We start from the raw sequence: 25,198 nt of genomic DNA on the forward strand, positions 1-25,198 counted from the left end.
CCAAACGCGCTGCTCTGCCTCTGAACCGCTGGTGTTTGGTCTAGAACTCCTGGAAGGAGCGATCAGCAGGAGCAAAGATTCCGCTGTGCGTGTCTGTGTGCTCGCAGCACCATCTAGTGCCTCTCAGAGATTGCTTTATCTCCTTCCACAAATTCCCAGGGATGGGATACCGGGCACGCCGGTAGTCCCAGGCTTGTGGAGGGCTGGTTGTGAAGGCAAAGCCTGCCCAGCACACGTGTGACAGCCTGGAGGAGGGAAGCACAGGATGAAAGGTGTGTCAGCATCTCGGGTTTGGTGAGATGCTGGTGTGCATCTCCGAGTGACACTGCGAGCTGCCTCCAGCCCACCCCGGGCTGCACATCCTGCCTTGGCTGAATCTCTATAAAATTAATGACAAATACTTGGAAAGGATTTGGTTTGGAGTAACTTCAGTGCTCTCCTCTTCCTTTTTCCAGGGAAGCTGCAGAGCCAATGCCCTCTGCTGATAGCAGAGGATAATTATCTACTGTGAGTAGGAAAGAAAATATCCAGATATTAATTTATCTAATCGCTCTTCTTTGATTTTATCAGCAGCCCCAGGGGCTGGAGGACACACAATGACAGAATTGTCGAGGTTGGCAGGGATCTTTGGAGATCGCCATTCCAACCCCTGCCCAGGCAGGGTCACCTGGAGCAGGTGACACACGAGAGGGTTTGGGCTGTCCCCAGAGAGGGACCCCACGACCTCCCTGCTCTGCCACCCTCATGTGAAGCAGCTGTTCCTCATGTCGGGACGGAAATTCTCGTGTTTTAGAAATTCTCGTGCCTCAGTTTACGGCCATCGCTCCTCGTCCTGGAGCACCACCGGAACGCTCGCCTGGAGGTGGCATCATGAGGCCGGTATTTGTGTGCGGGAGAGCTGCTGAGCTCAGGTTCTCCCAGGACACGGGAGCCCGCTCTGTGTGCCTGGGGTGCGGAACAGGGATGCGGGAATGGTGGCGGGAGCGGGAATCGAACCCGCGGCCCTCAGGGCGCAGCACGAGCCGCGCCGCCGCGCCCGCCTCCCATTGATACACAGGATGAACCTCCAGGCCTGCGCAATCGATGCCCGAGCGGCGGATCCGCCCGGCCGGCGAGGCGGGGTGCGCGCTCGGCGCTCGGCTGGCGCTGCCGCGGGCGGGGCGGCGGCGGGCGCGCGGCGCGGGGCGGGGCGGCGGCGGCGGGCGCGGGAGCGGCGGCGATGGCGGAGCCAGCGGAGAAGCTGTACCGGGCCGAGTATGCCAAGAGCGGCCGCGCCTCCTGCAAGAAATGCGGCGAGAGCATCGCCAAGGACTCGCTGCGCCTGGCGCTCATGGTGCAGGTACCGCGTGGCGGGGCCGCTGCGGGCGGGGGGCGGGCTGATCCGGCCGCTCCGCTCGGTACCGCCGGCGGCGGGGCCAGCCCGCGGCTCCGCTCCCTCCGCCGTGCTCCGGAGCCGCTCGGCCGCGCCTTTCGCTGCTGCGGGGGCCGGCACAGCCTATTTTTAACAGAGGCGGCTTCGCTCGCCGCCGTGTCCGCAGCAGCGCCGGTGCCCGGGGCAGCCGTGCCCGCAGCGCTCCCGGCCGGGGGGAGCCGCTTCCCCCGCTCCTCCGGCCTGCAGGGGCGGCCGGAGCACACGCCGTGCACAGTTCACCGTGCGGGGCCGGGGGGGCGCTTTGTGCCGTGCGGGGGCCGAGGCGAGCTCCGCAATTGGGCTTTCCCGTGCCCCGGGAAGCGGCTCGGTGGCCGGGCCGGGCCGGGGAATCCCCGCTCGGTGCGCGCTTTGCACGCGAGGCAGAGGAACTGCGGCCCGAGAGCGGCGAGAGGCTGGGGCAGCCCCGGATGGGAGGAGAGGAGAGGAGCGGCCGGGCCCGGGTGGTCTCGCTGAGCTGAAACAGCGGAACCGCAATCGGCGAGCGGGCCGCGAAGGCACGGTGCGCTCTCCGCCGGCCTCGTGGTGTTGTTTGCCTTTTGGGGAAAAGATTGCATGGTTTACTTTTGGAAGGAAGGGAAGAGCCCCGTTCTGTGTGGGGGGCTGTGCGCGGAGCCGGCATCCCTGCCCGCTGCGGGAGGATACGGAGGGAATCGCCGCTATCCCGGGAATGGAGGGACTCTGCGGCGTGCTGGGGGCGGGCTGAGTTTGGGGGTGTTGCTGTGGAAGGTAAGCAAAGGCTTATGTGTGTGTGTGTGTGTGTGTGTGTGTCTGCGGAAGGCGAGCAAGGACGTGGCAGCGCAAAGCCCTGCGGATGGATGGAGGGATGGATGCTGTGGGTCCTGAGGAGCCGGGTGTGGAGGACGTAGCTCCAGACAGGGTTATTTGTATCTCGCTTGTGCCTCTGGGAGAGGAGGCTCCGCTTGTGCGGGGCGGGGAGGAAGGGCCCGATCCCCCCTGGCCTCGCCGGGGCCGCGGGGCCCTGTTGGCTGCCGGGCGGGGCTGGAGGCGAAGCTGCTGTCCCGGAGGGGAAATACCTGCCCGGGCCTTTGTTACCAGAGCCTCCTCCCCAGGGGAAGGTGCGGGGCCGAGCTGCGGCGTTGGCTCGCACGTGTTCCCGCTGCCTCTCCTTTTGTCTGCCCTCACGCTGCCCTGAGCTGCTCCTCCTCCTCCCCTGCTCCGGCTGCGGCTCCTCGGCTTCCTCCTCACGTTCGTTCCCCCTTCCTCACGTTCGTTCGCCCTTCCTGGCTTGCCCAGCAGCTGAGGCTGATGCGGGTGGGCTGCCCTTCATCAGTACTAGAGGCAGGAGTTGTGTTCTGGCTCGCCAGGGTTTCGTTTATGGAGGGAGCTCCTGGGGACATTCCTCACAGAGCCACTGCCTTTCGTGTCCAGACATCTCCCAAGAACTGCGGTCTTACACCAAGCACTTGTGTTTTTATTTATTTTCCCCGCAACCTCTTGAGTTTGCTTGCTGTGCCCTCTGCCAGTTTTTGTACCAGCAGAGCTCACCGTGCTGCTGAGCATCCTACTGTAAATGCCTGAATTTCACCAGAGCACACGAATCTCTTGTTTTTCCTGGGGAAATCCCCTGCAGAGCTGCCTCTGTGCCAGCGCCAGTGCATTGAGCTCTTCTGCAAACTGTGCTGAAGAAATTAAAGGCAGATACACACCAAGGCCGTAGTTTTCTGCTGTACCCTCCCTTTTGTTTTGGTTGCTCAAGTGAAGGGCTCTGAATGGCAGTGGGATTCTGCTTGGCACAGGGCAGGCACCCAGGCCCTGCAGGACCAGCACAGCTCTGTCTTTTGCTTCCAGCTGGAACTGAGTGGTTTATGTTATCTGAAAGTGAATCGGTCTCTTTTTTCCTTAGTTTGTTTAGGAAACTATGGTCTAGAGATAGGTGAGCTGAGAGAAGTTGTGTAAACAAGGGCCAGCTTGCCTAGAGGTTTCATTTTCCATGCAGAGAAGAGTCTGAAACTCCATGTTGAGATTACTCACTGTTTGTATGGTTGTCTTAAAGATTTAGCCAGCTCTGCTCTCTTTCGTGCTCCCCAGTGCCCTCAAAGCCTTTGTGCTGGGACCAGCCTGGAGTCCTCCTGCACAGCTCTAGACACAAGCCCAGAGTCCAGGTTGCAGTGCCAAAATTGCATTGCATGTGACTTACAGACACATTGAGAGCATCTGCAGGGTGGCTGCTGTGATGCTGTGAGGGTAGCTGAGTATACAGTCCTGGCTTGTGGCAAGAGCCCATCTGGAAATAAAAATGTCCTTTGACGCTGGCTGGGGGCTGTGTACAAATCACAAAGGGGACGGGGCTGCTCTGGAACGTGCTTTGAGCTGTTGTGTTTTCCAGCATCACTCTCATTAAATGGTTATGACAATGGGAAGATGCCAGCAGCTCACATCCCAGGCAGCAGATGAAGAACTTAAAGTTACAACTCACTTTATAAGTTTTTTGACCAATCACACAAAGCAAAAGCACATTGACAGTAGTTCTATCCAATCACCATAAGCACAGGTACCTTTGGTTAAAACAATGCTTGTGTATTTCAAATACAATACCTGCTTGTAAGCCTTAAAACACAATGCACAGAGCTCCATTATTAAGCTTCAGACTTCCTAATATCTTGCTAGATAAACTTTTCGGTAGCTTAGAGAGTTATTCCAGACAAGCGTTAATACACAGACCATTGTTCTATTTGTCCTTAAATAATTTGTTTGCTAACCTATCTCATGGCTGCTGCTTAGCTCTAATCACAGTTCTACTGCCTCTGTGGCCTGACTTTTGCACCTTTCCCAAAACCCTCTAATTTTGCAAATTCCCACATCTTCTTACAGTTTGGGTGGATGGTTGGTTTAGTTTGGGCTCTCAGATCTCCTGGTGCCATGCTGTGGTCTTTGATGTCCTTTCCTTTTCCTTCCTGCTCATGCACAAAGCTCTGTGATGTTTTTGGCTTGGAGATCTCCCTCCTGTTGGTGAGTGACACACGGAAGGCTTTCCTAGGTCGTTAGTTCTGTGTCATCAGCAATTATAATTACACAGCACTGAGTATTATTAGTACAGCAGCTGTTTGTGTGAGTTATTTGGAGCCAAACCACTGTAAGGTTATTTTGCCTGGTGGGTAGCTGGAACAATGCCAGGATGGTACCCACTGTGTCTGAATTTTAAATAAGTGGGGTACTTGCAAAACAAGTGCTTGGTGTGGGGCAGAGCTCTCTGGAGCTGCACTTCAGGGAAGATTTGGGTGGTGTTTCTGTCCTGATCACAGGATCATGGAATGGTTTGGTCTGAAAGGGGCCCTGAAGATGATCCAGTTCCAAGCCCTGCAGTAGGCAGGGATGCCCCCCTGCAGATCAGGTTGCTCAGAGCTCCATCCAGCCTGTCCTTGAACACTCCCAGGGACGGGGCAGCCACAGCTTCTCTGGGTGACCTTTCCTAGTGTCTCACCACCCTATCACTTAAACCCTTGTGAAAACTCCCTCTCCAGCTTTTTGTAGGCCCACTTCAGGTATTGGAAAGTGCTGTAAGATAGCCCTGGAGCCTTCTGCAGGCTGAACACCCTAAACTGTCTCAGGTGTCTTCAGGAGAGGTTCTTCAACCCTCTGATCATCTTTGTGGCCTGCTGTCGACCTCTGATGCAGAATTTTCATTGGGCTCTGGGGTTCCCATTGAATTTTGTCTCCACCTCCTGCAGGCCACTCAGGAGCTTGCTCAGGCCACAATCCTTGGAGCTGCCCATCTTATGTTGTGCCTGCCATGGGTTCTCCAGTATACAGACTGTTTACTTGAGAAGTGGCTCTCAAAGGAATTGTGCAGTGAGGTCAGCAGCCTCCTGTGCTGCAGTCTCACAGGGGCTGGTGCAGCCATGCTGAGGTTGTGACTTTTATTTTCTTTCAGTAAAACAGATGGTCTGAGCAGCAGGGTGATGAACCGGTTAAGCTAGCTAAATGCTCCTTCTGTGTCTTTCCACTTTGGGAAAGTCTCTCCAGCAGCTTGTCTGTCTTATTAGATTTTCTTCTTAGACTTTGTCCTTAATAGTATCCATCAAAAAGAAGAAATTGCATGCGTTTACCCAGATACTCATTTTTATTTTGGGCTTTGTTTGGTTTTTCCCCTTGATTCTGCTTGAACTGTTTCATCTTGGCCTGATGTGCTTTTTTTTTGCCAGTCCCCCATGTTTGATGGCAAAGTCCCTCACTGGCACCACTACAGCTGCTTCTGGAAGCGGGCTCGACTCGTGTCCCACGCAGACATCGACGGCTTCCCCGAGCTTCGCTGGGAAGACCAGGAGAAAATCAAGAAAGCCATTGAAACTGGAGGCCCTGGAGGAGGTAGGCAGAAGCCTCCTGGTGTTTGGAGGTTCATCTGGAGCTGTGCTCTCTCTTATTGTGCTGTGTTATGGTGATTTTATGCCCACCTCGAGTGATGTCAGAATTGCTGAGATGTCTCCACACTGCAGGGTGAGGATGCTGACAGTATCATCCAGCATGTTAAATCAGTGAGGAGAAAAAGCCAAGTCACTTGGCAGATATATTGAAAAACATTTCATGTTATCATGATTGGTGTGTTTAGTTTGTTGTGCTGTGTTTTCTTCGTGGTACCTTCAGCTCAGTGCATGGTTGTGGTGGCTCTTTGGTGCTTTTGAGCATGGACTGCTTGTCTTGCTCTCTGTTCAAATTCTGGACAAATGAAATGAGTGGCTGGAACCCAAGAGTTTTATTAATGCAGACTGCTAACAATCTGGGGCAGAGAATAAGAAAATAAGGGAATGCATATTAAAGCTGAATTCTGTATTTGCTTTGTTCTCCAGGAAAAGGAGGGGAACAGGAAGGAGGTGGTAAGGCTGAGAAGAGCCTGAATGACTTTGCAGCAGAATATGCAAAGTCTAACAGAAGTACTTGCAAAGGCTGTGAGCAGAAAATAGAAAAGGTAAAAAAGTTCTCCATCCCATCTTTTCTCTCTGCAGTTTTAATTCAAACAGTGGCTTTTATAGTTGCTTCCTGTCTGTCCTGCATATGGAAAGCACTTGCAGAGTGTATTTCTGAGTCTGAGCAGCAGCTGTGTCCTGGACAGCTGACAGTAAAGGCATCCCTCAGGCATGGTAGCCTGGAGATCCCTCCTTTCACTTGGGTCTTGGAGCAGGCTGGGAATGCTGCTCACCAACATTTCAGTGGCAAGGGAACCACCACTAACTGCAGCTTTTCCTGCTTGTTGCTGCACTGCAAACCATCTACTTGTTGGACACCTGAAAGGCAATTTGCAGTAAAACAGGATAAGATCGTATTAGCATTGATGTTTGAGTGATAGGGACATAAAGTTAATTATGAGCATAAAGTTAATTATGAGGTGTGCTTTTATGAAGCTTGTTCATGTGAGTTTTGCTTGGTAAGCTTACTGGAAGTTGGAATAAAGACAACAGGATTACCCAGTTTGAGTGGATTTTGAACAGAAAACTGCCTTCAAAGATGACTTTTTCAGCCTAGCAAGAGGTACATGAAAATGGAACTGTAGTGAAAGTGTTTGAACAAAAGTTGCAGACTTTGATGGAGGAACTGTTACTGCTTTACAGAGTTTTAGGAAGCATCACCTTGGTAACTTGTTAACAACATCCTGCTCCTTCCAGAATGGCCTAACAACTGCTCTTGTGTCACTTTGATCCCCCTCAGGGCCAGATCAGGATTTCCAAGAAGATGGTGCATCCTGAGAAGCCCCAGCTGGGGATGATTGATAACTGGTACCACCCCGACTGCTTCGTGAGCCGCCGCGCAGAGCTGGGCTTCCTCCCCGCCTACGGGGCCTCCCAGCTCCTGGGCTTCAGCATCCTCAAAGCTGAGGATAAAGAGACTCTGAAGAAGCAGCTCCCAGCTACCAAGAGTGAGGGGTAGGTGGTGAGTGTAGGAAATTGTGTTGTCTGGAGGAGGCATTGCCTTTAAGTACATCCGTGATAAATGTTGGCGGATGTTGTTGTCTCTGTTAGAGGAATATTGGTCATAGGAAGGTTTGATCCTTCAGGCAGATGACAGCAGACATTCCCTGTCCCTGAGAACCTGCAGTCCAGTGTCCTGCCCCCTGTGACTGCCTTGAGGAAATGCAGAGACCTGCAGGTGTGACTTGGAGGGCTGATTCAGGGCTTTCAACCATAAAATAATGCTTGTGTAGTACAAAAGGATACTGGGCTCTGTGTCTCTTTGTGTGATACTGTTATCAGCAGTGGTTTCTCTGCTCAAACCACTTGTTAGAGAATTGATTTGACATCTTTTATCTATGAGCTTCTGAACTGTGACAGGCACTGAGTCTGATAATGGTGTTTATTGGCTATGTAGTACTTCCACTTGGATGCTTTTGTTTGCTGAATCTTTCATAGTATGTCTGAAATTTCATTGCCTTGCATTGAGATTTGCAGTGGAGGCTCTTGACAGGACCTGTACTGACAGAGAAGTGTTTCCAGGTGACTTGCTAGCTTTGTGAATCTTTCTTTTTTAATGAAAGCTTTTGTTACTTGTTCTTGAACTGACTTTGCCTGGAGTCATGCTTCATAGCACAAACCAGTGTTGTATTGTCCCCTTGAAGGAAGGAACATTAGGTATTTCTGGATCCTACAAATAAGGAAGATCTTGTCATGGGGAAACATTGGGCTTCTCTGTGTGCATTTTAGACTGAATTCAGCTTTGCTTTTGCAAAGATTCACCATGAAAATGTCCAGTGAGGCTGAGGTCTGTTCTGAGGAGCTGTGGCCATGTCACAGCTGTGCAGTCTTTGTCAGCATTGGTCCTTCAGGTATGCAGCTGATGTGTGTGGTGTGCAGTTCCTTGGCAAGGCACTGCTCCAGAAGCATTTGGCAGTGCTGTGGGTGCTGTGGGGAGCCCTGCAGCACCCAGGGTGGGCTTTGGCCAGAGCCCTGTCAGGTTCTGTTCTGTTCACCTCTCTCAGCTGAGCTGGCAGAGGCCAGGAGGAGATGTGTGCATCTCTTGGGCAGCCTGCTGCCTTTCCATGCAGGGATTTCACCTCTGTGTGCATTGCTCAGTGTAAGCAGAAGTGCAGTATTTTAAAGCACTTAGAGGTTTTCAAGCAGTCCTTTGCTTTTTGTGTTTTGTCCTAGAACAGGGAGTTTAACAAGGTTATTTGTAGTTTTCTCCCATGTCCTCAGCAAAGCTCCAGAGATTTGACTGTGTGAGAGCTTCTCTTGTCTGCCCTGACTCTGCTTTTCTGGGCCACTTCTGGGATGCTATGCAGAATATGAAGGCTTTGTAAAGAAAGGCCACAGAGTAGTTTGCCAAGTCCCTGTGTAAATAAAAGCCCAGAATTGCAGTGGAAAAAAGCTTGCGCTGGAGATGGAGGGTAATGTGAACCAGGACCTCATGCCAGAAAAGCAGCAGGATGTCTCATCTTTCCTGCTTTCTAAGCACTCCCTGAACAAGCTCCTCAGCCTTGAAGTTGCTGGCTGGCTCCTGTGCTCCACTGCCTTCTGCTCTTTGGGCTCTGCTTGAGCCAGGGGTGGCAAGGGTCAGCTGGAAAAATCACTGCCTGTCAAACAAAAAGAATGGGTGAGAGTGTAAATAAACAGCATGAGTGGAGGAGTGTGGTGTGCTAACTAGCTGGTGGTTTTGCTGCCAAGAAAGCACAGGAGTTATGGAGAAGCCAAAGGAAGAACACTCCAGAAAGCTGAATGAGATGCAGTTACCTCAGATAATTCACCTTGTGCATTCAATCAGATAACAGAAATTACCAACAGACATTACAGCCTCTTGCAGAAATTATATTAAAGTGTCTGTTGCAAGTGAAATTCTCAAAATTATCTTTAAAGATCTTTCTAAATATGCTGCATTTGAATTGTATCCTGACTCAGAAGCCTGTGCAGTTGAGATGTGACACATCCAAATTCAGGTGCTGCTGCTGCATGTCCAGCCCATACTTTGAGGATAATCTCAGGCTTGGGGAGTGCCCTGTCAGCCCTTTGTGTAAAAGTGGCATTGAGATTGCTTTTTTCAGATGGGAGAGGTGAGGTGTGGAGCAGGGCTACCCAGAATAAGTTGGAAAATCCTTTCTTTGTGAAGACCAAATACGGGAGGATTTGCTGCAAGGATCCTGGCTCCTTTCTCAGCCAGTTCTGGGTGAGACATGCAGCCCTCCCTTGGGCTGTGGGCTGTCCTGCCCAAGCACTAACACTCTGCAGAGCTGGAAAAGGAGGATCTTGTGTCCTTGCCTGCAGCTTCTCTGTGGAAAGAATGCCTAGATGCTTTTGTAGGAAATGCAGGAGCAGCTTGTGAGCTCCTTTTGACAGCATTTCTTTGGCAGTGTGTGTTTTGTCCTCCTGCTCTGAGCTGTAATACTCCCTGTGTTTTCTGCCTCACTTGTTCAGATGGAACTGCTGCCCAGGTCAGGAGCAAAGTGTCACTCTGGAGATGTCATGCAGCACTGGATTAGCTGCAGAGGTGACCTGAGGCAAATGCTGAGTGCTCAGGTCACCGACAGTCTGGCAGTGCTTTACAGAGAGGAGGTGAAAAAAGGAGTCCTTGTTCCTCCCTGCTGGGCTGCTTGCTTTATCCAGGGTTGTTGTGGCTGTCCTTTCTACCTTTTCATTGTGGGGAGGGGAAAAGGTGAATGTGACAAATAGAGTAGATGGTCAGGAAGGGCCAGGCCACAGTGGGACAGCTCACTTCCCTCTTTATCTCCTCTGAGGTTGGAATAAATCTTGTGTGGCTTCCCTGAAGGTGAGGAGTGGTTGGCATTGCCTGGGAAATGCCAGTCCCTCCAGGCAAGCTGTTGGGCTGTAGCTGTCAGGGGTGGAGGGCTGTCCCTTGCCCAGCCAGTGGGCAACACATGGTTGTGTGACCCAAGGATGGAAGATCCTTGTGTGTGTGTGTGTGTTCTGGTGTCAGTGAGGGTGTAGTTCACAGTGTGTTCTAAAATGTGCTGTTTTGGGAAGCTGCAAGATGAAGTCAGCTTTGCCATTCCCTTCTCCAGGCTGTGTAAAATGATTGGTGTTTGCTGCAGCTTTGGGCATGGCAGAGAAGGTGGTGACCCATAGCTTTGTGCCTCCCTGCAGTTGGGATGATCCCTCCCACTCCATGGTTTGTTCCAGTGGCTGGAGCAGGTGCTGTGACCACTCTGCACAGCACTGCTGGCCCTTGACTGTGAGGAGAAGCTGCCAAAAGAGAGTTGCTGCTGGAATTTGGCTGCATTCCCTGGGTCACAGGGTCTCTCAGCAGAGTGATCGCCTTCCATGGGCTGCTGTGCTGGATTGGCTCCTTTAGGAGACAAGTTACAGTGTGGGAGTGAGTGAGTGCTGGCTTGCTGGAGGCAGCCTGGCTGTCAGCAGGCACTGCAGATACCCAGGCTGGGCACCCCTCCTGAGCACTGACATCATTAATCCTGGTTTGGGAAGGTGCAGAACACTTTGCACTCAGGCTTGGAAGCTTTTCACAGATTCTGTTGTGCACCCCTGACTCTGTTATAACTCAGGGAAGTCATTATCCTCTTGATAGGGCTCAGTGGATGCTCTGGTCTTGCAGAGGTTTTTCTGAAGCAGTTGCTGGCAGCACAATGAGGCTGTTTCCCCCCACCAGAGGCAGGGAGATGTGCACACAGCCCCTGCTCACTGATGGCACCTGGCAGGGCACAGCTGGAGGATGAAATCTTCTGCCAAACCAGTCCCTCAAAGTGCTCGGAGCTGTGGTTTGGTCAGAGGTGCTGATGGTGGGCTGGTGTGGCCACTGCAAATAAAGTGAGCACTTAGGGAATTTTAGGGAATTCAAGTTATTCCAGGTCTCATGCAGGAGTCTCTGGGAGAAGTGACCTCCTGACATTCTTAGTGGGAGCAAAGTCCTAGAAAGAGAACTGTTTAAAATTATAAATAGAAGAGCAATCAGAAATGTCAACTTCATGGCTTAACTCTCAGCCACAGCTTACAAAGTTGAGAGAGGCTTTGTTAAAAAGAGAGCTGGCTGATGTTTCATAATGGAAAGCATCTCTCAAAATGGGGTGTGTGATCCAGGCTGTGTTTGTGCTCTGCCTCGAGTTGCAGGCCTGTCCTATCTCAGCTGGGATAGAATTTCCCTTGGCATCCTCACAAGGAGAGCACACTTCAGGCAGACAAAGGGGATGACATGGCCCTGGAAACAAAAATTATCTTCTTCTGAGGTCCCTTGTCACTCTAAAGTCTGCCAAAATCCCCCAGTTTTCATTTGGCTTTCTTTTTCTACTCTTTCTTGGGCAGCATTTTCTGTAACTTCTCCCTTCAGCTCTAAATAGCAAATAGCAATAAATTTCCACACATGCAACTCCCAACAGCACATCACAAAAGCACTGTGAACCTGGAAGCATTTTCCAGTGCTTGCACCTGAATCTGGTGCAACAATGCACAAAAATTTTCCAGAAATTTGCACCTGTTTGCTTTCAGAGCCCTGACTTAATTCCAGTCTGAAGAGAAACTAGGTGGGAATATTGGAAATACTCCTAAGGAGCTGGGAAATACCCACCTAGGGAAATACTCCCTGGTTTTCCGGTGTGTTAATTCATTAAATTTACTGTGTTTGCTCTCCTTTATTTCAGTGTAGACTGCCTAAGCTGATCAAGCTGGTGATTCAGCTGAAAGACACTGTGGTCTTCTAACTTGCATTGCTTCACCTCCCCAAATTTGGAGAGCTGTTCAGTTATGCCTTTGGTGTACAGATGAATAGATGAGATGAAAATAGATGAATATGCCTGAGAATGTTGCAGTCTTTCACGTGCTCTTCTCCCACACCACACAGTTACCCTGTGGAAAACCTCTGAGTGCACCTGACCTGATTGAGGCAGCTCACATTGCAGAGCCAAGTGCAGGTCTATAATCTAGGACTGAGGAATTTGAAAAATGGATTTGCCTGCCAAAACTGAGGATATTCAAGGCTCTGCAGATATTGGCAGTCAGTAATCTGAGCTCTGCTAACTGCTGGACAGCCATTTCAACAACTTCCTTTCATGTGTGTGTGGTTTTGTTTTGTTTTGTTTTTCTCTGTTAGGAAGAGAAAAGGAGAAGAGGTAGATGGAAACGTGGTTGCAAAAAAGAAGCAGAAAAAAGAAAAAGAGAAAGAATCCAAGCAGCAGAAACAGCTGAAGGTGAGTTTTAGCTGCTCACAACCTAGGAACTGCTTGGTTGGAAGTCTCTAGAAGAGCCTCTAGAGAAGGCAGTACCTTGTTCCCAGAGAGAGCAGTGGCAGCACAGCCCATCCTTGTGCCCTATCACTGAGGCTTTGCTGAAGGGAATTCACCCTGCCCCTTTCTCTCCAAAGACAGGAAGGATGTTCTCTAGGACTTGGGCTTATTGGATTTAAAGAGATTAGGTTAAATGCCTTTTTTCTGAGAGGCTGGTTCTGGGCTCCTTCCTGTGTCAGCTGGCTGTGGTGACTGGAGCTTGGAGCCTGAGCACTATTGCAGAAAAGCTTGGAAAACAATAAATGGCTCATTGTAAAAATTAAACAGCAATGAAGTGTGCAACTAGATTAATGAAAAATCAAATATTTTGACCCTCTGGTGAGATATGTTCAGTTCATGGGTACAAATTGTGATAGATCACAGCTTTCTGCCTGTCACTTTTAGAATATTGTGGGAAGGATCCCCAGTAGAGCTTCAGGAATTTTTCATTCTGAAGCTCTACTGGGGATTTTTAAAATAGATTTTATTTATTTATTATTAATTTATTTATTATTTATATTTATACTTATTGTTTATTTTATATTTTATTTTTTATTTATATTTTATTTATTATTATTAGAAGTTCCCAAGGGAAAAAAACTAACAATCTGACTTTGCTGTAACTTAGGTCTTAATGGAGCTGTAGAAAAACACTGGCTCTGGTTTTGTACAAAAGCTTTTTTTGTTGTGTGGCAGTACCATAATTTTCAAAAAAGATATTTTTAAGTTTTTGCTGCTGCAGTGCAGATGTTTAGGACAAATGAAGGCACTTTGTGGATCAGGGTTAAGTTTGGGTTCACTTTTTTTTAACAGCATTTCATTAAGCATGATCATTAACACTGAAAATTACACCACTTAACCCAGTAAACCACTTCTTCCTGGGCAGACTACATTTTTAACTGTAGCCAGGGGATAACATTCAGAAACTATCTGAGATATTTTAGGATGCTTCTGTGCTTCCCAACCCTTTCAATTTCTGTAGAAAAGCCCAAAAGAATATGCATGCTCCTCCACACTGCTTCAGGTGTCTGATCTGGTAGAAATTCCTCTAATGCTTAGTTACCTTAAAAAAAGAACAGTGGCAATCAGCATTTGTGATTTATTTTTTTCTGGAAGGCTCAAATGCTGCCACTTCCCCACTGTTCTCAGTGTCAGCTAGGTAGGTGAAATTTGTGAAGAATGTTGAGGCTTTCTAAGTAAGGGCACTGACATTTGAAGGATGTGACTTTAAGGGTCTGTTTTAGGTGTTTAGTAGTGAGTGAGACTCTCCCTTTTGTTAGTTACTGGTCCTTGGAGCTCTTAATCTCCCAATCTGTGTGTAAGATGACATGGATTTGCTAAAACCTTGTGCCCATACTGCAGTTTGAGGAGTGTTCTTTGCCTCTTTGCTTTCTAAGCTGCTGGGTTTTGTCAACAGGAGCAGACAGAGCTGATCTGGGGCATCAAGGATGAGCTGAGGAAGGTGTGCTCCACCAATGACCTGAAGGAGCTGCTGATTGCCAACAAGCAGGAGGTCCCCTCAGGGGAGAATGCTGTGAGTTTGGTTGGAGTTGCTCTGTGTGTGTGTGTGTGTGGGGTGATGAAATTGGTGAAGCTCACCTAACCCAATACTGCTGCAAGGTCCACAAGTCTGAAGAATGTTCCTGATGTAACAATTTAAGAAGAAATTTGGTGCAAAGCCCAGTCCTTCTGTCCCAGGACTCTGGTGTTGCTTGTGAAGGGTGGTGTGGTGGTGAGTGCTGCTGAATTCAGCAGCTTTGTCCTGGTGTAGTGCCTTTTTTCTGCTATGCTCAAAAAAATCCATGGGTTTTTCTTTTTGGTACTGGCTCTTCATGAGCAGGTTAGTTAAGGCACTTCACATGGCCTCCCTCAACTGCTAAATTATGCATAATGAAGCAAAAATTGTACAAATTCTTCCCCAGTTTCTTTTCTAAAACCAGTCCATTTTGGTCTATGTAATTTGTGAAAGTCTGCTCTCTTTCAGAGCCACATACTGCTTTAAGTATTTGTATTTATCAAGACTCTTTGTGGGCTGGCATGTGGGAAGTGTCTAGACTCAAAATGGTCATGGAATACTCTCAGGCAGGAAAACCTGGACTTGTCTGAGCCTACATTCCCACCTACCTCCTCATGTGCTCAGATGCAGTAGCACATACCTTCTTCTCCCTGGCTGTTCTGGCAGCCTGGTCAGTGCTGTGTGGTAGTTGTGTTCTCCTGGACCACAGGATTGTAGAATGGGTTGGATTGGAAAGGATGGGGTATTTTTGGGGTCCCCATCGTGGGGAGGAATGATGAATCTGACTCCATGTTCTAAGAAGGCTAATTTGTTATGATATGGTATGGTATAATTATATATATTATATTATATTATATTATATTATATTATATTATATTATATTATATTATATTATATTATATTATATTATATTATATTATATTATATTATATTATATTATATTATATTATATTATATTATATTATATTATATTATATTATATTATATTATATTATGCTATATTATGCTATATTATGCTATATTATGCTATATTATGCTATACTAAAGAATACAGAAAGGATAGGTTTCAGAAGGCTAAAAGATAATAATTAAAAATTAATGACTCCTCAGAGTCCAACACAGCCTGACTGTGATTGGTCATTAAGTCAAAACAATTCACAAGTTGGATAAGCAATCTCCAACCCCATTCCAAAGCAGCAAAACACAGGAGAAGCAAATGAGATAATTGTTGGTTTCCTTTTTCTCTGAGGCTTCTTAGCTTCCCAGGAAAAGAATCCTGGGCAAAGAGAATTTTTCAGAAAATGCTACAGTGACATTGGGACTCTAAAGATCTCTTTCCAACCCCCTTGCCATGGGCAGGGATGCCACCCCCCTAGATCAGGGCGCTCAAAGCCCCATCCAACCCAGTCTTGAACATTTCTAAGGATGGAGAATCCACAGCTCCTCTGGGCAACCTGTTCCAGTGTCTCACCACCCTTGGAGTGAAGGATTTATTCCTAATATCCAATCTAAACATATCTTCTTTCAGTTGAAGGCCATTGTCCTGACACTACATGGCCTTCTAAAGTGCCTCACTGCTTTCTTGCAGATCCTGTTTAGGTTCTGGAAGGTCTGACCTGGAGACCTTTTCTCCAGGCTGCACAATCCCATGTCTCAGCTTGTCTTCACAGGAGAGATGCTCAAACCCTCTGGTCATATTTGTGGCCCTCCTTTGGCCTCACTTCTGCAGGTCTGTGTCCTTGCTCTGGTGGGAGCCCCAGATCTGAGTGCAGCTCTTCAAGTGGGGTCTCTTGAGAGCAGAGCAGAGGGGGAGACTCTCGCTGAGGAAGAGGAATCACCTCCCTCCCCCTGGAGAGGAGAGGCTGAGCCGGGGGTGTGACACTGTTGAGTCAGGGATGGATGAAATGACCCCATGGTTCAGAATGTGAAAAAGAGAGACTTTATTAGGAGATAGCATCCTTTTATAACCAGGATTGCTAAGGTGAAACCTGATTGATCTCAAAGTAAAAACTTTTCACACTATTGGTGAACCATGACTAGCACACTCTGAAGGTACATACCTATAAACAACATGAACAGAAAGAGAGATCATTGTTTTCATTCTTCCTCTCTAAGTTTCTTTCAATTTTAAGAATTCTCCTTGACTGAACTGGAGAATCTCCACAGGGGTGTGAGCAGGAGGAGCCCTGTGCCATGCCTCTGAGGCATCCTACATCCATCAGTGCAGTGAGAGGCTTGGTTTGTGTTCAGAGTGTGCTGGAAATGGCTGTGCCAGCAGCCTGGCAGTTGTGTTCTTGTGTGAGTGCCTTCAGCCTCCTCCTGCCATGACCTGCTCTGTGTTTTTGTTGCTGTAGATCTTGGACAGAGTGGCAGATGGGATGGCCTTTGGAGCTCTGCTGCCCTGTGAGCAGTGCAAGGGGCAGTTTGTGTTCAAGAGTGACGCTTATTACTGTTCAGGGGACATCACTGCCTGGACCAAGTGCGTGGCTAAAACACAGACTCCCAACAGGAAAGACTGGGTGATCCCAAAGGTGAGTGTTTGCTGCATATTTGATGTTCTGAAGTGAAGCACATTTCTGAGCTGATTGCTCTGTGGCATCCTGCACTGACTGCTGCTTGTTCAGAGTGTGCTGCAGCGCTGAGCAGCTGTGACTGCAGGCAAGTTCTGTCACAGCCACATCCCCCCAGAAGCAGGCAGCTAATGCATAAATAATTCATATTTTTCCAGTAACATTAAATTGAAAGTGATGTTGTTGATTTGATTTGAAACTCATAATTTACCGTCTTCCAGCTTTATTTTCTCAGTCAGTACAGTGGGGTTTTGTCCACCTTAGTGTGAATCAAAATAATTTCAAAATATTTAGATGTGCACTAAATGCCAACATCTGGCTAGCATTCAATTTATCCTTTAAATCTTATAATAATATTTGTGGTTTTAAATTGTTCATGCTTCCATCCCACAGGAATTCCGGGAAATTCCTTACCTGAAGAAATTTAAGTGCAAGAAGCAGGACAGGGTGTTCCCTCCAGATGCTGCCACTGTGAACTCAGCACCTCCTCCCTCTGCATCTGCTCCTTTGGCAGAGACTGTGTCTGCACCCAGAGGTAAGTGTCTGCCTGGGCATGGCTTGGTGGAGCTCAGGATGTTCAGCCTGGCATCCCCAGCCAGATAAATGTGCCACCCTGGACAGTCCCACTGTTCTGCTCTCTGGAGCAGGCAGAGCTCTCCTGATTAAAAAAGTGTCTCATGTGCTTCATCTTCCCAGCACAGGCAGGCCCTGGGGTGTCTGGGGTCATGGGCTTGAGGTTCTGCTCTTTACTCACAGATGATTTTCAGTGTTTCTTGATTGTGAGGAAGTGATGTGTGTGCAGTGAATCAGAAATGTAAAGGCTGATGTTGCAAATTGTGTCTCAGGGGACACCTGCTTCAAAGTGCCACCTCGCTTGGTTTCCTGGGGACCATCCAGAGATGTCCTTAATGCCAGATATTCCACATAAATTTAGATTTGAGGGCAAGAGGGTTTTGCAGGGGATTGTTTTGTTTCTAAATCATCTCCTGAGATTCTCCTGAGATTTGGCTTTACTGATCACTGACTCCCCTTGTGCAAAATAGATCTGCTGTCTCCAGCTGTCAAAAGCTTGGACCTTATGTAGGTTGCTGGAATGAATTGATGCTTTGGTGATAAAGCCTGTCTGTTTAGTACTATGCTGACTTCTTTCTTATTCAGCCTTTCTAGTTCTGGCCATAATTTTGGGTGCAGGGCATTATTGTAACTTGGTTAAAAACGTGGGAGTAATTCTGCACAGTTAACGTCAGCCAGATCCATTATTTTAGCAATGAAGACAAAGTAACCCAGGTCTTGTTTCTGATTAGCAAATTGATTCCAGCCCCAGTGTCCCCTGAAGGTAAACTCAAAAGGTTGACCAGATTTCAAGCCAGGTTGCTTTGTTTGCTAACAACCAAACTAATCTGAGTTGAGGGCAGAAGAGGAAGCACAACTCTCAGCTGGTCAATTAGAGCTGATAGCATTTATCTTGTAGCAGTGCAAATATGCTCTTAGGCATTGGCCATGTCCTGGACCAGCCTGAATTGCAATGTTAACACAATGGTTACCAGTTTGCTCCATGGTAGAATCTTGTACTGCCTGTAAGACTGGAACAGTGTTGCTTGAGAGAGAATTCTCTCTGCAGCCCCTCAAAAAAAGATTTCCTTTTGAAAAGGAGGAGCTTTCATGTGACAGTGAATTTCTCCCATGCTATCCAGGCATCAAAAGAAAAGGGAAGCAGAGCACAGTCCCTAGCAGCACAGTGCTGAAAGAAGACTGATTCTTTTTACTTAACAAAACAAACCAAGAAAAGGGCAAATATGCCTACATACCACTTCCCTGTCTTCAATCCCTTCTGCTTGTTGGCAGCTGCTGAGCTTTGTTCCCTTTCCTCTGGGAAGGGGAGCTCCCTCCTGCTTGCTTAGCACAGGTCAGACCTGCTTGGCCCCTCATGTCCCTGCCAGCTGAGCTGATTGTACAGAGAGAGGAGGAAAATGCTGTCACTTTGTGCTTGCTGTTTGTCCAGGGACTCTGTGACTAATGTGTCATTTCCAAACCTTTAGACAAACCACTGACCAACATGAAGATCCTGATTGTTGGGAAGCTGTCAAAGAACAAGGAGGAGGTGAAGAGCATTGTGGAGGACCTGGGAGGAAAGATGACCACCACAGCCAACAAGGCCACGCTGTGCATCAGCACCCAGAGTGAGCAGCCATGCTGTGGCTCCTGGCAGCAGTGCTGACAGAGCTGAGCAGATTACAGAGGGCACTTGTCCTCAGAGCTGTCTGGGGATCATTGTTTGGATTAGGGGGAGTGTTCTGTGTGCACACATGGCCTGAGTGTGCTTGGAAAAGTAGGCAGATGTGTGCTGTTTGAGTTTTGCTTACCCAGCCAGTCAACCTGGCAGGCTGTGCCTTAAGGCTCTCGTGGGTCAGGGGCAGCTGGGGTTTGTGTGCAGACCATGGTGGTGTGCAGGCCACCTTTGTTGGGGGGAGGAGTGCTCAGGGCTGTGTCCATGCTTGCCTTGGAGAATCCCCAGAGCTGACTGTGGGTGTTTGAGGGCACTGGTTTGCTCTGCTGGCAGCTTAGTCTGCTCTTGCTCTGGTTGGAGCTGTGCAAACTGACTGCTGAGGTGGGAGATCTGCTCCCATCCATCTGAAAGTCCAGCTGGGATCTGGGAAAGGGAGAACTCCACCAACCAGGTAGAACAGGAGTTCCTGCTCTAGGCCAAACTGTATCTTTGAACCAAGGAGGAACTTGGCTCTCCAAAAAAGATGGTGAATCCGAAACGTAGTGGAATTGTGTTTTCAGTGTAGGAGTAATTGTGTTTTCAAAGTGTTACAGAGCCCTGAATAAATGGCCAGAGGGAGAGGCTGAGGTCTAAAACCTCATGGATGCATTTTTTTTCTCCCCTTGCTATCCTGCCTCTGCAGAGGATGTGGAGAAAATGAGCAAGAAGATGGAAGAAGTGAAGGAGGCCAAGGTCCGCGTGGTCTCGGAGGCGTTTCTTCAGGACGTGAAATCTTCCAGCAAGGACTTCCAGGAGCTTGTGTCTCTCCATGCCCTTTCACCCTGGGGTGCAGATGTGAAAATGGAGCACGAGGAAATGGCTGTGGATGGGAAGAACAGCAAGCCCCCAAGTACAAAGAGTGCTGGGAAGGTCAAAGAAGAGCAGGGTGAGGAACAAAGCAGTTGCTTCTGCACAGGCCTGTTCAGTGCTGTGCATGCACAAAGCAAACCTGGGTATGGTCTGTCCTTACCCTTTCCTTGAATTTTCTGGGTTTTTTCTCATGGTAAGTTTATATAATGGACCTCAGTGTAAGACTAGCTTTAATAACATGAAACTGTCTTCTGAGCTGGCTCTTGTTTCCCCTACTTTGATCTGCCCAAGCTCCCTACTATCAGTCCAGTCTCTTCCTCATGAAACATCAGCTTCACTGCCAATTTGGGTTAGTGTTGGAGCTCCAAGGAGGTCCTAGGACACCAAAATGACTGACACTACTCAGGGAGTGCTGGCAAGTGAGAAAATACTGGGATCCAGAGCTCTGAGTCTCTATGCTCCTTAATTTAGAACATAGTATTTTTGTAGCAGTGTAAAAATATTGATGGCATTGCTCCCCAATGCCATTGTTAGCCCTGGATGGTGAACAAAGCCATCACATTTGCTCACTTCTCTTCAGAACCTGTTTTTTGTGTCCTCCAAGTGGAGGTTTCTGTCATGCAATTGGGTGTGCTCTTGCCAGACTGTCTCACCACAGTAGCATCCCCAGGGAATCCAAAACACTCCCCATGGCCTGTGAGGTTTTTCAATCCCACTTCCACATTTGTGGTTGTGTTTATCTTCAGTGCAGGTAAAAAAATGGTATGGTCCACCCCTTGGGGCAAGAAGAAAAAGAATAGATAGATAGAATCTGGGGAAATGTAATTTCTCATCTAGTTGTGATTTGGCTGCTAGAGCTACGTTAAAAAAAAGCCACTGAAGTCAGTGTTCTCATATACTGGGAATCTGCTTCACCTTAGGGTGATAATTATGCAAATTGAGAATTTTAAGGTTGATTCAAGTGAGACTATGTTGCTCACCTAAGATAAAAATTAACTGTCTTTCACTGCAGGACCTAGCAAGTCTGAAAAGAAAATGAAGCTAACAGTGAAGGGTGGAGCAGCAGTGGATCCTGATTCTGGTGAGTGATAACAGTGCCTGTGCCTGCACCACCCACAGCCTTCAGAATGCCTGATGGTTTGCAAAAGGGTTTTTCTGTGAAAGGATGAGGGTTCCATAAAGAAGCATGAATTTTTAAACATTGCTATCAAAGGAAGGATATTGATTGACATCCAAGGCAGAGTATTCCAGGATTTTCTAGCACAGCTTTCTTCAGAAGGACCATTTAAACCAAGGTGTGCACCTTGTTCAGCTTCAGGGTCTCCTGTCAGTGGAGTGAGTAAAGGCCCAGCCAGCAGAGCACACAGGTTTGGCATAAATATCTACTGATTCTACTCTCCAAACCTGTGGTGCATGGATGTTCTGACAATTTGCACTGCATCCAAGGCCAGCCTTTGCTTTTCAGTCCACTTGCTAATGTGACACCTGCAGAGCTGCATTTCTCCTGAGGACTCCTTCAGCTGCTCACACAGTAAATCCTGGATTTCAGATCATCCTCTATCAAAGGTTACAGGTTTTTTCCTCTAGTTAGGATACTAACTAGATACTAACTCTAATTTCTCCAGATACTGGAGAAATTTATCCAAAGTTTATCTAAAGGTGTAAGCTCACAATTCATTAATTAATTCATTGTGCTCCAAGTAGTTTTGAATGAGCTGTGTGGTCACTGGTTTTTTTGCAGTATTTCTGTTAAATCACACTGCTGCAGGAAACATTTGGATGAGTGCAAATGCAGGAAGGAGAGCTAAAACAGTAACCTCCTCCTCTGTGTTCTAATTTTTTCTTCTCTGCAGGTTTGGAGGATTCTGCTCATGTCTTTGAAAAAGGTGGGAAAATTTTCAGTGCAACCCTGGGACTAGTAGATATTGTCAAAGGAACAAATTCCTATTATAAGCTGCAGCTGCTGGAGGATGACAGAGAGAACAGGTCAGTTTAGTTTTCCCTTCAAATACTTCCATTCACATTTTTTCTAATAAATACTGGATTTTTACACTCCAAAAGCAAAGTGTGAGTAAAATGTCTTTGGGGAGATAACAGATTGGTGTAGTTACTTGAAGGAAGAAACCACTACAACACAAATAAAAAAAACCAAACCCAACTAAAATAACTCCTCCAAACCTACCAAATAAGCCACCCATGGAGAAATTTCTGCTCTGCATGGAGACATTCCTTGTGGGTGTTGACAAAACTTAAGGTGGGGTTTTTTTCTCTATATTCTCTAACTTAATTTTGTGTTCTAATCACAGAGCTGTCACGTTGGGAAACAAAACCAGATTCTGGCTGTTGTACCACAGTGTTAGCCTGAATTGTGTGCCCTGAAGTATAACAAAATGCATGAAATATTGATGCAAAAGGAGCTGATCATGTGTGTAGCTTTCCAGTCTCATTGGGTGCATGGCAGAGCTGTTCAGTGGTTGCATTGCTGATTAGCTTAAGAGATTGAGAAGGTTCTTTAACACAAAACTGCCCCTGCCAAACACATAAGTGACACAGAAATCCAGGGTAGCAATGACTGTGGTTCAGCTCCAGATTTATTGCACTTTACCATGTTTTTAATGAGCTTTTGTTCCTGTCTCATTTGTGTGAGGTTGTATCAAGTCTGGGATTCAGTTCATGGAGGGATTTCAGTGCCTGCATTTCATACCTGACATACTGGAAAGGTTGATTGATTGTATCTCCATGAATATTACAGAAGCTCACCCAAGGTGCTGTCAGCAGTACAAACAAATATTTGATTTACTTCTGGTTTCTCTAAAATACTGAACTCTGGGGCTTAAAGATGCTTTGTCTTTGTTTTTCAAATATATGACACCAATGGTCTGAAGATTTGTATTTGCAAAACATGAAGATTGAAGAGATATTAGCTTTTCTTTTCCTGCTGTGCACCCATTTATCCTCAGGGTTGTGGTTAACACTGGGCGTTTTTTACACCAGTTCTTAGACATACAGTGATTCCTCTCAATGAAAAAATTGTAGAAATTCTTTTCACACTTACTGTGATGGAGGGGGTGTTCCATGAAGTTACAGGTGTGCAGATAGATGGCACTGGAGTGGCTGATGGCTGTTCTTGTGTCCCATTGATTTCTCCAGGTACTGGGTGTTCCGATCCTGGGGCCGTGTGGGCACCGTAATTGGCAGTAACAAGCTGGAGCAGATGCCATCAAAAGAAGATGCCATTGAACACTTCCTGAATTTGTATGAAGAGAAAACTGGCAATTCTTGGCATTCTAAGAACTTCACTAAATATCCCAAAAAGTTCTACCCACTGGAAATAGATTATGGACAGGTAAGCCTGAAATGCCCCTGTCCCAGGTGGAGCATTGCTGAGATTCCCTGTGTCTCTGTTCTGTTCTGTGCTTGTCCTTGGATCTCTTGCACTTCACAAACCAGGGGAATTAAAATGCAGCTGTTGCATCTTCTCTCTGCAACAGGGGAAAGCTGTAGGTCAAGGAGTACCATCCATTAAAATAGACCTGTTGGGAAACTAAAGAGTTTTCTGTTATCAGATCCCTTGAATGCTTGTTCCTGTTTACTCTGTAACTTTAAGGATATTAATTTGCACTTAATCCAGCAGACAGTTCACAAACATCCTGTCTGAAAACTCGATTTTTTTAAAATTTAAAATAGATGCTTTTCATCTGTCTGCTGCCTCCAAAATCCTCCTAAGTGCTGTAGCAACTCCAGTGCAGTATTCCACTTAGTGCGCATACTGAGCAGGCTGAGAAAGAAATTATTCACTGCCAGTAAGATTTGGATTTTTAGACAGCTAAGATAAATAAGCATTCTCTTCCTTCTTTCCAGTGGTGGTTTGTGTGTTTATTTAAGGGCATACCTGTTACCTGAACTATTTTCTGACTAAATAGTTGAATGCTATAAAGTTGCCAGAGCACATATTTTCAAGACATTGTGTTTTTCTGTGGCCAAATTAATGGATGTCATCTTTCAGTGCAAAGCACTCAGAACTTGGCTTTAATTCTGGAAACTTGAATATTGCAGTGGCAAAGTGTCTGTCTCAGTGTGATGTACAGTGTTACTGAAAGCACCTGGCTGATGATTTATTAGTGCAATGCTCTCTCCATGATGGCATCAAGATGATATTATGGCTAATTGATGATCCCTGTACACATCTGTGGCAGTTTCTATTACAAAAACTTGGTGAAACTAGTTATTACGTCTGTTTTGTCATAAAAGCAGCAAAGTAAACAGTCATTTTTTCAAGTGAAGGTCACTATGCAGCAGAAAGCTTGCAGAAAAAGTAATTAATACTTGCTTGAAGTGAAGCAGCAATGAAAAGTGTTCCTAGTCCCTTGTTTCTACTTTCTGCTTATTTTTTACAGTGCCATCTTTTGAAATAGTATCTGCCAAATTACTGAATAGGTGTTTTTTTAAGACCATTTTGTTCCAGAATGTCAGAGCAGTGTCCCACGCTCCCCATGAACTTCAGGCTAGTCATAGTATGCACACACTAAATTGGTTTTGAGTTGTTGCCATGGCAGCCAGCCTGTTACTTTTTAATCCTTTGTGATTTTGCTAATTCTGATACTATTTTTACCTTCCAGGATGAAGAAGCTGTCAAGAAACTGACAGTAGGTGCCGGGACAAAATCAAAACTCGCTAAGCCAATCCAGGATCTTATTAAGATGATCTTTGATGTGGAGAGCATGAAGAAAGCAATGGTGGAATTTGAGGTGACTACACACATTCATGTTTGTCCCTAACCTACCATCATGCTTGCACAAACAGAAGCAAGTTCTTTGCAATCCAGAGTGCTTCACACTCCCCAAAAGCCAAGTGTGAGTTTTAGATCTGTCTTAAAATAAAGGCAAGAGTCCGACTGGAATTTGCCAAGCCCTGGAAGTTGTAGCTTAGTTGTGATACATGCAGCTCTTAAAACACAGGTGCATTTTTTGTCTATCAGTGTCTTCAATTTAACAAGCCTATGAGAGAATTGTCTGCCAGTCCTGGGAGCAGTAATCATTCTGTGGTTTTGTTTGTTTGTGGGTTTCCCCAGTCACATCTACATAGTGACTGCTGTTTGCTGAATGCTCTCAAAGTATTAACACAGACAACCAATGTGCTGGTCAGGTGACACTCCTTGTTTTCTAAGTAGGGACCCACATTTGGGGGCTGGAGTACCATGGACTTTAGGTAGCACCTCAGACTAGAGAAATGCTGCCAGTTGGTACATACACTAATGGAAGTGTCTTGTCAGAGTCCAGAGCCTCTTCTGCACAGGGTGGACTTGGGATTGTTTTGGTTGTGTTTCTCATTTGTTCTAATAAAACTCTTTATTTTCATTCATTCTTGTTTTCTCCATACTTCTTGATCCATCCTTCTGGCAAGCTTTTAGAGAGAGTGGTTTGGCAGCATGAGATGT

At 47.0% G+C, this 25,198-nt stretch overlaps 1 protein-coding gene across 2 annotated transcripts in view; it reads left to right on the forward strand.

The window, feature by feature from the left end:
- Positions 1-1,192: 1,192 nt before the first annotated feature.
- Positions 1,193-25,198, forward strand: part of PARP1 (poly(ADP-ribose) polymerase 1) — a 32,244-nt gene continuing 8,238 nt past the window's right edge. The window contains exons 1-14 of one of the 2 annotated variants that reach the window (XM_059469086.1): positions 1,193-1,339; positions 5,596-5,758; positions 6,238-6,356; positions 7,094-7,308; positions 12,428-12,524; positions 14,017-14,133; positions 16,470-16,646; positions 17,079-17,220; positions 18,725-18,865; positions 19,595-19,837; positions 20,774-20,842; positions 21,615-21,747; positions 22,912-23,107; positions 24,381-24,509. In XM_059469086.1, coding sequence (XP_059325069.1) covers positions 1,220-1,339; positions 5,596-5,758; positions 6,238-6,356; positions 7,094-7,308; positions 12,428-12,524; positions 14,017-14,133; positions 16,470-16,646; positions 17,079-17,220; positions 18,725-18,865; positions 19,595-19,837; positions 20,774-20,842; positions 21,615-21,747; positions 22,912-23,107; positions 24,381-24,509 — 2,061 coding nt within the window. In that variant the 5' untranslated portion in view covers positions 1,193-1,219. Of the gene's footprint in view, positions 1,340-2,089; positions 2,159-5,595; positions 5,759-6,237; positions 6,357-7,093; positions 7,309-12,427; positions 12,525-14,016; positions 14,134-16,469; positions 16,647-17,078; positions 17,221-18,724; positions 18,866-19,594; positions 19,838-20,773; positions 20,843-21,614; positions 21,748-22,911; positions 23,108-24,380; positions 24,510-25,198 lie in introns of those variants that run through there. The other variant, XM_059469087.1, reaches the window with a different exon arrangement.

The sequence above is a fragment of the Ammospiza nelsoni genome, chromosome 3 (genome assembly GCF_027579445.1).
Source record: "Ammospiza nelsoni isolate bAmmNel1 chromosome 3, bAmmNel1.pri, whole genome shotgun sequence".
Taxonomy (NCBI): Eukaryota; Metazoa; Chordata; class Aves; order Passeriformes; family Passerellidae; genus Ammospiza; species Ammospiza nelsoni.